Here is a 13,686-nt window from a genome sequence, read left to right on the forward strand (position 1 = left end):
CTCAATGCAAAAGAGAATGATGTTTGCTGGTTTTACAGCTGCGAAGAAGACAATAATACAAAACTGGTTTACACCGCACATGTGTGGAAAAACATATTGGATCCGTAGTCTCCTGCACATAGTGGCTTGTGAATGTACAACAGCACGAATCAATGGGGCCAAGCCTTCTACCATCGATGCTTGGCAGTGCTTTCTTTTTGATATACGTGACTGTATAAAGGAGTGACTTTTGTGTTTCTCTTGCCTTTCCCTCTTTCCCTCCCTTTGATTGGACTTTGAGATATTGAGTATGTGTCTGTTGTTGTTTTTTATTTTTATTTTTATTTATTTATTTTTTATTTTATTTTATTTATTTTTTTTGGATGTTATGTATAAAAAATAAATAAAAATGTTGATAACAAAAAAAAAAAGGGATGTCAAGTGCCACCCAGGACACCCCTCAGGCTCTGCTATGGCCATTTGTAACTATGTAAAAACTAAACGTTCAGGTTTTGAACATAGCTGCTAAAGAAGTTAAATCCTAAAGAGGTATAAAATACCAAAACACTGTGGTAATGAATAATATCTGGAACAAAATGCTTGAACTTAATTACACAATATAGCTGACACCAAAAACTAATATAGTGCACCACTGTCTAGACATATTAAATAAAAATGTCATATGAAAACCCCCTTTTCAAGTCACATGAAATGAGTCACGGCCACAAACAATGGTAATATATTTTTATAGTGTCTCATTTTATCTGTGGAAAAACGTTAATGTACATGTTTTTTTTTTTTTACAGTATTCATGTGTTCATGTTAGAGTCTTGACAATAAGTCACTACATGTGACATGTAAGGACATTTTTGTGATTTAAAAACAACCACAAGAGTGTTTTGTTTTCTGTGGAAACTCGAAGCAGCATGTAAACACAAGGCACAATGAGTCATGCAAATGCAAAGATTTGGGTGTAAATTTAATTAAACCATACAAATATCACTAATGAGTAATATTTTAAGAGAAGTGTCTTAATAACCAGTAATCATAAACATTTTTTTCCCCAAAACATTTTTACTAATGCGTTCATAGCCACAATACACGCCATTGGTCGAATCAGATGGCTAATTTTATGTAGATGCTTGTCATTTAGTAATATTTAGTAATATTAATGTATATTATTGTTTTAATAATCATAATATTTTTTAATTATTATAACATTATGGCAGTTTTTCTCTTAAAAAATATTTGTGAACTGATTCACATTTTCAGCTAATGGACAACAGGAGGATTGCAGGAGTTAAAAGACTGGCTCAGTCTTGCTCCAGATGTCAAAGGTGCCCCGAAAGCAGCGAGACCAGCGAGACCAGATGTTTAGATCTGGCTTGAGATAATGAAAATACTCCCCTTTCTGGATTCCTGTGTCTGCCTGTGTATGAACCGTGTTCTGTTTTTATTGGTAAAATTCATAAATGAAGGGTTTGTTTTAGCGAATCTATCACTGTTTGTATTGTTCCAGTGTTACCAGAGAACCATTAAAGTTAGGTGTTTTCCTAAGTACGCTTAGCTGTGTTTGTGCATAGGAAAAACAGAGATTTCAAGTGCTATAAAATATAATTGTATTTATTTTTACTTATTTAAAGGAAATACATAAGTAATGAACAAAAATAAATATAGTACAACCTAACAGATCATTTCATATCTGAAGGCTTAAAAGTCACATTCTGGGAGGTATTTAGGGTACGGACCATTTAGCTGTAGGTGAACATGATTCAGAGAGTGCACAAAAATATCAATGAGAAAGTGTCCCTTGTATAATATGATAAAGAATTCAATTTTACATTGACGCGAACCAGACTACACTAGAATCAAAGCAGCCGGTTCACAGCTGTGACTCATTTGCCATGTCCCTCTCCATCTCAATAATTAATGTGTTATAGCATTAAATAAAAAATAAAGAGACCACTGTAAGCAATACTGTCATGCTATCAATGGTAATATTAAATATGTGGAAACACATTTGAGTGAACATGTCAAGAATATACAAAAAATTCCCTTCACTTTCATAACATTCAGTTGTCTAATGCGCTTCTTTTTTTTCATTCCCTACAAACACAACAGCTTTCAAACTTACTCAATTTATAGTTGCAAAATAATGAGTTAAAAATAAGGTGGAACATTAAGAGAATCCTTCCAGGAAATATTTTTGCTACATATTTTAACTGTAAAAGATCCATTGCATATTTATTTTGGAGTCACAACAGAAAATGCTTCAACTTTTAACACAGAGCCTATTTTCTATAAATAATATGCAACTGCCAAAAGCAATAAAGTCCAATAGTAACCTTGTTTTTGCCCACCACACCCAAGCCTTATTACCACCCAAAATTTCTCAGACTTCCTGAACAACTGTATGGATATGATAACGCCCAAATATTTTCTCTTTCTGTTTCTCATTATAAAAGCTAATTCTTGGACAACTAGCACTATGCAGTTTGGGGGGAAAGTGCTTAAAACAATACAAATAGCAGAAAAGAATTACGAAAGTAAGCAAGTGCAAACATGAGTGCCAGAAATAAACAGACACAATTTCTCAAATCAGGCTACACTAATGTGAGGAAGTCGCATTTTTCCAGTAAACAAACGTGCATCAATTACTGTAAAAACATGACCACTGTGCCTATTTATACATCTAGATTAGTATGTTTAGTGTGCCCCTAATTACATCACATACTATATGGGACTGTGCAGACAAGCTAATCAAGCAGTCCTTGAATGCATTCCCGAACCAATTAAATTACATTAAGCCATTTAGTGCACAAATCGGACGTGTTTTTAAGGTGTGAGTGTAAGCAATTTAAAGAGCACGTCTGCAGGTGTGTAATTCAGGGGTGTCAAACTCAATTCCTGGAGGACCACAGCCCTGCAGAGTTTAGCTCCAACCCTAACTAAACACACCTGATCCAGCTAATCAAGTCCTTCAGGCTCAATTGAAAACTACATGGTTTGTGTTTTGGAGCAGGGTTGGAACTAAACTCTGCAGGACTGCGGCCCTCCAGGAACTGAGTTTGACACCCCTGGTGTAATCGATTTTATACAACAATCCGATAAACAAGTTTAAGCATTTTTGCTCCACAAATGAAAACAAAGTTTGAAACAAAGTTCAGAATACGAAATTGTAGCGTGTCCCTGAGCAACAAAGAGTATTGACATTTCATTCCTCAACAAAGAACGTTTTTGAATATTTTGAATCAGCATTTTTGAATGAATCAGTTGAGTGAATAATTCAATGACTCACAAAGACAGTCATTGTCCTGTTTCTGAAAGAATTTGCATTTTTTAACAAATTGGTTGAATGACTCATGAAAACTGTCACTTGTTGTCATCTACTGGTGTATTATATTATGTAACTATATTGGTGAATGTTTTAAAAAGCATCTTGTGACCTAGAAATAGTGCAACATCTGGCATATTTCGTCTTCATTTTACTTCACAAGCTTTTGTTTGTTAAAACAATCCTAAATCCTAAAACTGTCAAGAGTATTTCCAGTTTCTAAAGACGAAAGTCCAAATTTGATTGTGGTCTCAGACTTTGGACTGCACGGTATACTTTCTACAGCCACTCAACAGACGGCAAGCATATAATTGCAAGTTGTCTGCTAGGAAGGATGCTTTCTTTTACTTCAGTGTTGCCTATAAACTTCACTTGATAAGACCAACCACTGGTGCCTGGCAACATGTGACTGATGGTTTTAATCAGCTTACAGGTCATCAGAAAAGCTTGAAGACAGAAGCACTGACTTTTATATAACTACCTTGACCTTAAAGTGAGCGCAGATAGAAGGCACTAGTGACAAATGAGGCCATTAACCAGTCCTGGGCTCTCAGCTTGAAAGCACCATTAGAAGCAGACTTTAAGTTTTCATTGAAGAGGTTGTAGTCTCTCACAATTTTGGTGTAATCGAGTTCGTGGGATGTACATTTGTAATCGCCATACATGCCATTCGTCATGGCTGGGATGAGGAGGAGACATTCTGATTGGGTCTGCTGGCATGGGATGCTCTGTTGATTATGCTCCCATTTGTAAGTGGCATGATTGGAATCGACAGGACAAGAAAGGTAGAAGGGAATGCCAATGTTTACAGAGTGTTGAATCCTTAATGGAGCTGCCAAGGATTGTTTCACTTCTCTTGTGAATCTTCCCCCTTAAAAGACATTCGTTAAAGATATATGAGACAGTTTTGTCTTGAAAATCAAGCAAAAAATGATACGCAATACAAGTGGATTGATCTTATACCTGGTTTTTGGTGACATACTTCAGTGAGTCCAACAGCAATGTTTTGTATTCCTCCTCTGAAACACAGTCCAAACAGAAAAATCTATTAAAAAAATTGCTAGGGTGTACAATACCCAAAAAGACAGCATTTTAAAGCCACAATATGTAAATATAATATGAACTAAAACACATAAAACCCTACCTAGTTTGTGATGTGCAGCCCTGTTCAGTCCAAGCGCAGTATGGATCACGGGAAAGGACACATTCCTCACAGGAAGCATTGTAGTCTTTACATCTCTGCAGGTCTAACGCGGAAATCTGACCAGGATATCCTACAAACAGCTTCCTCTGCAGACAAAATCAACAGTATTTGAACGTGCAACAGAAACTGCAGACAGTTTCTGAAAAGTCAAGGTGACCAATGATACACAAGGCTGCTTGATTACCTTCTCAGAGTCGAGTTTCATCGAATGTACGGGTGCTGAACCATTGCACAGATGCGTTTCAGAGATGATGAATGCTTTGGAGCCATCCTCCAGGATCTTAAGGATCACTCCATTGTCTAAGACGAACCAAGACATCAAATGGCTGAGTAAGACTAAGGCGTCCATCAAACATGATTGATATTTTGAGCCAATCATCAAATGTATGATGCCTAGCATTTAGAAATCTGTTCAGAATTTTAAAGTCGTGTAGTGTATTCCAGCCTATATAGTATATCTCACTCTAAAGTGATCATATCATTAGAAAACAAATTTACCTTGATCTTCTTAACCTCTTATGTCCTCGGGGTCTATATGACCCCGATTGACGTTTAATTCGTTAAAAAAAATGGTTCCCTTCATCTTAGAGGAATGAAATTTTTTGACTTTTCCTACATTATCTATTTATACATGCACAGAAAAGCTGGGCTTGATTCGGTTGTTCTAAAGGTATGTAAAAAAAAAAGTCACACTCATGACCTTTGGGGTCAATATGACCCCACATTGAAATGAATGGAAAAATCGAAAAAAATTGGTTTATTTTTCATTTGTCAAAAAAAATCTATAAATCCAGAATAAATCTGAAAATTTCCATACCACAATGAAGGCCTGGTACTAGAGCACAAATGCAATGTAGAAAAGACATGCTCACTCAAACACACACACACACGCACACACACACACATACACACAAATACACACAAACAGGTATGACTGCCACAGCCAAATAAAATCAGCCACAAATGCAGAACAAAGATAAAAGGAGTGAGACCTAATGCACACACACATGGGCACACACACACACACACTCACACACACAGAGAGAGAGAGAGAGAGAGGTGTGACTCACAGAGAGCATCTGTATGGAATTTGTCAAATGAAATCAGCCACAAATGTATAACACGTGTGAGTGAATCAGTGAGACCTAATGCATGCGCACACACACATGCAGAGAGAGCAAGGGAGAGATGAAAGGCAACTGACCTGTTCAACTTTAAGAAAGTTTACTCTGAGATCTAAGAGCTGCAACTTTGTTTTGAAAACAGAGAAATTGTTCCCACAGGAAAGGTATAAAAGAACTCCTGTTCATTTCTGCATATTGCTGCTGTTTTATATATATATATATATATATATATATATATATATATTATTAAATTAATATCTTCTAAATTCTAAAGTTAATAATTTTTTTTTCACATTTGGTTCATTAAAATAAATAATATTCAACTACAATCTGATTCTAAGTCTTGTCCTTTAGGTGTTTCTTATGTGGCGATTTCTGTGGTATTTTGTAAAAACAGACATTTCAAAACGCATGAAAAACTACCAAAATTCTACTATTTGAAAGAATATTTATTTTTAATGTCTTGTATAATGTTTATACATGTATAAATTCACAAAATGTGTCACAAAAGTTATGATATGAGCAGTTGGCCACATCCAGTAAAATGAATGGATCTCTATTGCCCTCTGCTGGGTATCTATGGACAAAACAATTTATTTCTTAAATTGTAATTCCTTCAGGTTTGTCTTTGACCAACAGATGGCAGAATTGTACAGCTAACAGCTAGATCAATATCCAGAAACAAATTATATTTAATTTAGATCATCATTTAAGTATTTTTTTCATAAAAAAATTTATATTTCACACGCAAGCTAATGGTATAGTTGAGGAATTGTGTGGTAAATAGGTACAAAAGTACTTTGTATATCCAAAAACACAGCATTACTGTATAGATGAGAAGTAAACAAAAAAAATAATATATTATATGTATTATTAAAAATGTAAATTTTTTTTACAATCATTCTTTAAATTTTGGGGTCATATAGACCCCAAAATGCACTGAGTGTAAACAGGAAACCGCAGACATATGAGGGTTAAATTCAATTATTCATTCTTCTCTGAAAGTATGATGTTTCATTTCCTTTCAGAAGTTAAAACTTCCTCCGCAGTTCAAAAAGACTGTGGTTTCTGGTTGTGTGTAGCACCTACTGCTCTGCATATCCTTCTGACGGATCACATTGTTATAAAATGTATAAACATTTCAGCATAGGTTGCTGAAACAGCAGCAGTTCAGTAGCTTGTAGTCGAATTTTAAGGGTCAGAAAACATTAGGAAAATTGTTAAAAAATAACTATGTTTTTTTCTTTTTTTTTAATGCAAACAAAACTTTACCAATGTTATAAGCAGACTTCAGTGAGAAAACAAAACAGAACAAAAGCCGGAAACAATGGAAGGGTTTCTTTTATCAGGAGTATTGTTATTGTCTCTGGTATGAAGGAAGTCACAAAGTAAACATCAGTGTGTAGACATTTGAACCAATACATCACACACAAATATACCTGTTGCAAGCAGAAGCACATTGTGCATGCCGTCATCCGAAGCTTGGACTTGGTCAACGGCTATTTTGGTGAAGTTCTTATTACTTGTGAAGAAAGGCGTTTCTTTTTGAATGGGTTGAATCCAGTCCTTCATCTCTGGATGGTCTTTAATGATTTGAAGGGTAGAAGTTGGAATGGAATTGCTTTGTTTGACACACTGGAAAAGAGTGATATATATCTGTTATAATATAATTTCAGTCAGTATTGTTTGAGGTCACAAGTTAAAACACAGCACAAGTGAAGTTACAACCATTCCATTGTTATCAAGGCCATGGCACAAATAACTGCTCATTTCCTCAACTATAAGAGGAGATTGTTTGTTTCACAAACAATGGCTATAATAATAGGCCTGAGCAATTCACCTTTGGGTCAAGAGTAAAATGAGGAAGTTGTTGTTTCATAAACAATATATAAAAATAAAGCTTGGAAAAAATGTGTATTGAATGTAATTTTGAATTGAATAGGCTTCAGCTGAATCAGATGTTACTCAGTTTTTTGTTTTGTTTTTTTACATTTTAATGTAAAAAATATGACGATTCCAGTGCGTCAACGTTAAGTTTCTTAATGCTAACACATTTACACAGAGTAATTCTAATTATTATTTAGCCATTATCATTTTTATTTTTATTTAAATTAAATAAATAATTTTAACATTTTTGTTATTATTTATTTATTTCAATTAAGAAATTATTTATTTATTTTAATTCTTTTTAGAATTAAGTTTTTCTCTGAACTTCACAACAGACCCCAGTTTGAACATAGTTATTTTAAACTATGTGTGGAGCTACTCCACACATGCAAATTCTGACAAATCTGGAAACAATGCATGGTATATTACAGTCATTCTCATGGAAGTCTTTTTGTGGTGTTTGTGAATACTAGGAAACCCAGAAAACTTCAGTACACATTATTTTACCACAGTGGTCAACCAGTAAGTGTTGTAATGGAGCATAGTATAAAACAAAAAGAGGCCAAACAAAGAGAACAGTGATATTTTGATTATTCTGTGTGTGTTTTTGCTCACAGTTCCTGGTCTTGGGGTGGGAATGGCCTTAGAATAACTTTTGTAGGCGGAATGCTCAAAAACATCATCAAGCTCTGCCAATGAGTAAATGCACACAGCAGTAGAGTTCCTATAACAACATAAAAATAAATAATGGTGAGATAATGTATTTAATTTCTGAGCAATCAGTGACACCAAAGGAATTGCAAAAACAATATGAAGTAACTAGATTAGTGAAGTTTGTGAACAAACTTAAGCTTCAAGTTCGAAAGTTTAGATAGATTACATAGACGTTGATAGCATGTTGCTATAATGATTTAACATGTTTTACCATGATTAGCATATTGCTAGCATGTTTTAACATGATTAGATAGCATGTTTCTAGCATGACAATCATGTTGTTAGCACATTATCATGTTTTAACATGTTGCTAAAACATGATTACATTGTTGCTAGCACATTGCTAACATGTTTGTGCGTGTTGCTACCATGATTACATGATTAATATGCTATATTGTTATTAATGTTGCTAGCATTGATTGGCATGTTGCTAGCATGTTTCTAACATGATCTAGCATTTGTCGGCATGTTTTAACATTATCTAACATGTTGTCAGAGTTTTAACATGTTGCTACCATGATTTAACACATTTGCTAACATGTTTTAAGATGTTGTTAGCGTGATTTATCACACTGCATATTTCAGCATTATTTAACACATTGATAGCATGTTTTAGCACATTGTTAACATGTTTTTAGCATGATAAGCATGTTGTTAACATGACTAGCATGTTGCTAGCATGTTTCTAACATGATTAACATGTTTTAGGATTTTGATAACATGATTTAGCATGTTTTAGAATGATTACACTGTTGATAGCACATTGCTAACATGTTTAGCATGTTGCTAGCATGTTTCTAACATGGTTGCTATGTTGCTAGCACATTGCTAATATGTTTTTATATTCATGTTTTATATATAATATGATTTAGCATGTTGTTAGCATGTTTCTAACATGATCTAGCATATTATCAGCACATTTTGGCATCATTTAACATGTTAGGCGTGTCCCAAATTGTGTATTTATGCACTATTCTATGATGTTTTGTAATATAAATAGTGTGAGTAGTGTGTTCACACTAAAGTGCACTTTAAATACCAGGATGATGCACTTAAATACCCGAAAAAACAAAGTGTGGAATGTTGAACACTTCATGCACTCATGTCGCAGTTTTAATTACACAGCGAAGGGGGAGGGGCTCTCAGGCTCAGATTAAGAATGACAAAATAACCTTATGTAATTCATACACTACATGGTTGAGTAGTGTATAAATACATAGTGTATAAGTGCATAGTCCTATAGTGCGTAATTTTGGACGCAGTTGTTGTTAGTGTAATTTAGCACACATTTAGCATGTTTATCAATAACACATCGACAACATATTTTAGCACATTGTTAACATGATTAATAATATTATTATTATATTCTTATAATAATTATATAAGTAGCAGATTTCTCAAGCCAACCTAATTATTTCCTTTTTAAATGTCAGAAGATAATGCAGTGTTTACCAGCTGCTGGAGAAAAGCGCATACACTCGTGAATCCCTCCAGTCATCAGCATGCTGGATGAAAACATCCTGTAGGCGATTGAAGTACAGCGACTCTCTAGGAATCCCGCACACAAGTCGTGCCTTCAGAAAGGAGGTCCAAATGTTCTGGAGCAACTGCTTGGGACCGCCCTCGTCGACCTACGAGAGATTGATGTTTTTACAGGTGGACAGTGTTCTGCCATCGACAGCAGGTTGATGCTCATCCACAAGCCCTGGAAGGTTTCTTCGTTTCATGGCACTTCAAACCAAGAACGCAACTTCTGTGACTCAAGCTTTGTTTCTAAAATCTGATCTCTTTTCTGCACTGCAGTCTGATAACAGTAGTGCTGACAGAACTGTGATAACTTCTTATCGAGTTGGATGCCAGGAAGGCTCGAAAGTGCTAAATTTGAACCCCTACGTGAGTCCTCACATTACCACCTCCTGAATAACTAATTCATGGTAACCAATCTGTGACAATCCAATGACTTAATAAGATAGATCCATTCATATTCCTTGAAATGTGTAGGATAATAAAAATCAATGTTGAAGGTCACTTTTCCACAACAATGGTTCTCTCAGACTCTGTGGGTTCACGTAGGAAGCCTCACAAAGAACCGTCACATCTTTCATACGTAAGTGAGGAACATACCTTACACACTCTGGCCACTCTAGATATCCAAGGATCAGCTTCTGGACTCGTGTCTGAGTTTTTCTCACGGAATAAGATGTATATCTTCTCATTCAAGGGGTCATTCATGCGCTGGGCCAGAAAACTGGAAATAAAAGTGGGTTCTGTGGGGGGAGTATGAATGAGTCATGAATTATTTCCCTACTCGTTTCACATTTTTATTTATATCACTTAACTCCAACTTTACTTTCAAGAGAGAAGCCTGATTTACAAAAGAAACAAGGACTAGGCTGTATTTTGATAGCTGCAGCTTGGGAGAGACAAAATGCTGATTGGTCAGCAACTGAGCACATGCTTGCTCATCACACTCGGTCCACAAACATAATAAACAGTCACTAAAGTGCATACTAAAGTGAGTTTACTAATTACAGCATTAGAGGTAAGATGTCGATTAAGCAGAGCAAGATCTGGGTGATAATTCACCCAAAATGAAAAACTTAATCATTTACTTACTATCAATTTGTTCCAAACCTGTATGAGTTTCTTTCTTCTATTGAACACAAAAGAAGTTATCTTGAAGAATGTTGGTATCCAAACAGTTTCTGACAGCCACTGAATGACTTCCAAAGGGGACCCGCAACTGTTTGGTTACCAAAACTTTTATTCGTATATTCAGCAGAAGAAAGAAACTCATACAGGTTTGGAAAAACTTAACGATGACCAACTTTTTATGATGGATGGATGCACTTTATTGGACTTCAAAATCTCAACAGCCATTCACTGCCATTATGAAGCATTAGGAAGAGACAGGACATTATATAATATAATTCCGATTGTATTCGTCTGAAAGAAGAACGTCATATACACCTAGGATGGCTTGAGGTTTAGTAAATCATGGAGTAATTTTCATTTTTGGGTGAACTATCCCTTTAAATCTGATCTTTGGGAATATTTGGAGAGGTTCTTAATTAGAAAAAAACTATTTATACATCAAATAAGTAATCATATATATAAATTAAATATGTTTTCTTCTAGTAATTTTAGTGAAAATTGTGTGATTCAACCAACCTGAAACCCATTGATCATACATCCACACGCTGGTTCGTTTTCCAGCTTTTCTGCGAAACTGCAGCAGGGTTCCATCACTGTATAGAGGAGCTGCTACGTAGAGATCTCCATCTGTATATAACCAAAGAAAGCCTTGGTGTTACGCTAAATAAGCAACTTCAATCCTCCAGCTCATTCACTAAGCCTAAGCAGATCAAAACATTAATTAAGCTACTTGTGCTCCCACATACCTGCCACCAGCGACAAGGAGTTTTGTGAACTTGTATAAGGGGAGATTCCCGTACCGTCTACAACCTCAGTGGAATGATTGCTTTCTCTGGAAAACTTCAGGAAAGAGACATTATTAGATTTCAGAAATATGGCAAGCCAACTGAACATTATTCATTTGCAGGATATGCATTTACAGACATCAAGAATTCAATTTTTTGACGAGTTGAAACTGATTTCTTGCTATCAAGAATTTGTATATCTGTGAGTAATAATGCAATTGTTTATATCAAGAATTCCAGTTTTAATATAGGAAATGTAATTACTGATATCAAAAAGGTTTTTAATATCAATTCAGAATTGATTTTTCTTATGTTTTGAGAAATAACACAATTGCATATGAAGTTGTCATTCAAAATTATACAAGCAAATTAAAAGTCAAATAGAGAACTACACTTTTTTCTCAGTATTCTCTTACTAAAAAAAGTAAACCACAAGACAACATTTAGCAGAAGCTCTGCATTTGTAGCAGATACCATGCCAAAAATATTTATTTTTTACCCGTTTCCAACACCGTGGCTGTTCTCCATTCGTCCCACATACAAATGTGTAGTCTTCAAATCTTTCAATTACTGTCACTACATTTTCACAGGAGCCCTGTATAGATGGAGCAATATCAGTAAGACTGTCAAACTACAAAACTCAATTTGTTCTTTCTTTCTTTCTTTTTTTTTTAACAGAATTATAGAACTCACCTCATGACATTTTGGATTCAGAGTAAAGTTCTAAAAAAATAAATAAATAATAAATTTTACAAAAATTGCAATATTTTATTATGATCTTGGTCACAAAATCTACTGAACGAAATCTCAAAATTGATGTAAAAGTATTTTAAATTCAAGATATGAGACTATGCGTACACAATTATGTACCTAAATGTGTATAAAGCAACCATGATGATTATTTTTTCACTAATCAATCACACAATTAAAATTTAAATTATTTATGGCAACCATAGCAACAGATTAGACTTGTTGTTTGTGGAAATAAATCTTTCATGAACACCTGAAATAGGCCTTTTCATTCGCTGACAGATTAAATATGGACACAGCTGTCTGTGTGCGTCATTGACTGCGTACTGAAATCCATCCACAATATATAATTTAATGTAGGCTAGACTTACTAATTACAACCACTTCCAAAAGTCACAACTCTCTGAGTTACTTCTCCAATTTATGATATTCAACCGTGCTTTATATTCCAACTTTATTTTTAAAATACAATGTACAATTATTTGATTAAACAATTTCAACAAAAGTGTCATTTACATATTAATGACCAGTTTCAGTTCAGTATTACCTCCACAATCCGAAGACTGTCTACATCAAAATGTAAAATATGATTTATTCCTCCTACAATCAGACTCTTTGATCCTTCCTCATGGAATAAGACTGTATGACTATAATTTCTGTTGTATAAAAGAGGAGCATCATCTGGGGGGAAAAAATAAACAAATCTGGGTAAAGTTATGTCCTCTAGTAAGATATAATATGTTTAGATATTGTCTCATGTGATTATTTAATTAAAACAATTCAAGTCTACTGTATAAGTGCATTAGTGAATACACTACGTGTGCAAATGACTAGTGTAAATAATTAGTCTGATTACAGAAGAAAGATGTAGGCTATCTTAACTTACCTTGTTTTAGAGTTAATCTGGGATTATAAGAGCAAAACACGCAATGAAAGCACGCTCCATAAACAAGCAAAGGACACGCCAAATTTCCCTTTATGTGGACCGAGAAATATTGCCGTTTTATGATCATGGTCCTACACAATCTAACCGCTCCCAGTAGTACGACCACATCTCATCTCCGCCGGTTTCAAAGTGAACATGTAATTGAGTGGACTCTCCAGGAGAAGGGCTATTGTATGGAATTAGATTTGTGCCAAATAAAATGAATGTAATTTTTAAAGAAACGTATGGAAATATCAAGTGAAACTGAATAAAATGTCTTTGAAACTAAAAAATAAATAAATTACAGGCAAAATCTTTGACCTTGTTTT

At 34.7% G+C, this 13,686-nt stretch overlaps 1 protein-coding gene across 1 annotated transcript; it reads right to left on the reverse strand.

The window, feature by feature from the left end:
• Positions 1-508: 508 nt before the first annotated feature.
• sema7a (semaphorin 7A) lies at positions 509-13,491 on the reverse strand. The gene is made up of 14 exons (XM_058766798.1): positions 13,319-13,491; positions 12,980-13,113; positions 12,376-12,405; positions 12,182-12,277; positions 11,644-11,737; positions 11,414-11,524; positions 10,367-10,509; positions 9,695-9,873; positions 8,144-8,252; positions 7,081-7,276; positions 4,702-4,817; positions 4,458-4,603; positions 4,277-4,332; positions 509-4,184 (listed from the first exon to the last, which is right to left on the reverse strand). Exons 1-14 carry the CDS (start codon positions 13,443-13,445, stop codon positions 3,802-3,804), a joined length of 1,920 nt encoding a protein of 639 aa, XP_058622781.1. The 5' UTR covers positions 13,446-13,491; the 3' UTR covers positions 509-3,801.
• Positions 13,492-13,686: the final 195 nt, after the last annotated feature.

Source organism: Onychostoma macrolepis, chromosome 25 (assembly GCF_012432095.1).
Source record: "Onychostoma macrolepis isolate SWU-2019 chromosome 25, ASM1243209v1, whole genome shotgun sequence".
Lineage (NCBI taxonomy): Eukaryota > Metazoa > Chordata > Actinopteri > Cypriniformes > Cyprinidae > Onychostoma > Onychostoma macrolepis.

What these genes read in the sequence shown, in the direction of transcription:
- sema7a (XM_058766798.1), bottom strand. Translation starts at nt 13,445, where the DNA reads ATGATCATAAAACGGCAATATTTCTCGGTCCACATAAAGGGAAATTTG. An exon ending in CAGATTAACTCTAAAACAAG is followed by an intron (nt 13,114 to 13,318) that starts GTAAGTTAAGAT and finishes TTTTCCCCCCAG; the next exon opens with ATGATGCTCCTCTTTTATAC. An exon ending in GGCTGCACATCACAAACTAG is followed by an intron (nt 4,333 to 4,457) that starts GTAGGGTTTTAT and finishes ACTGTGTTTCAG; the next exon opens with AGGAGGAATACAAAACATTG.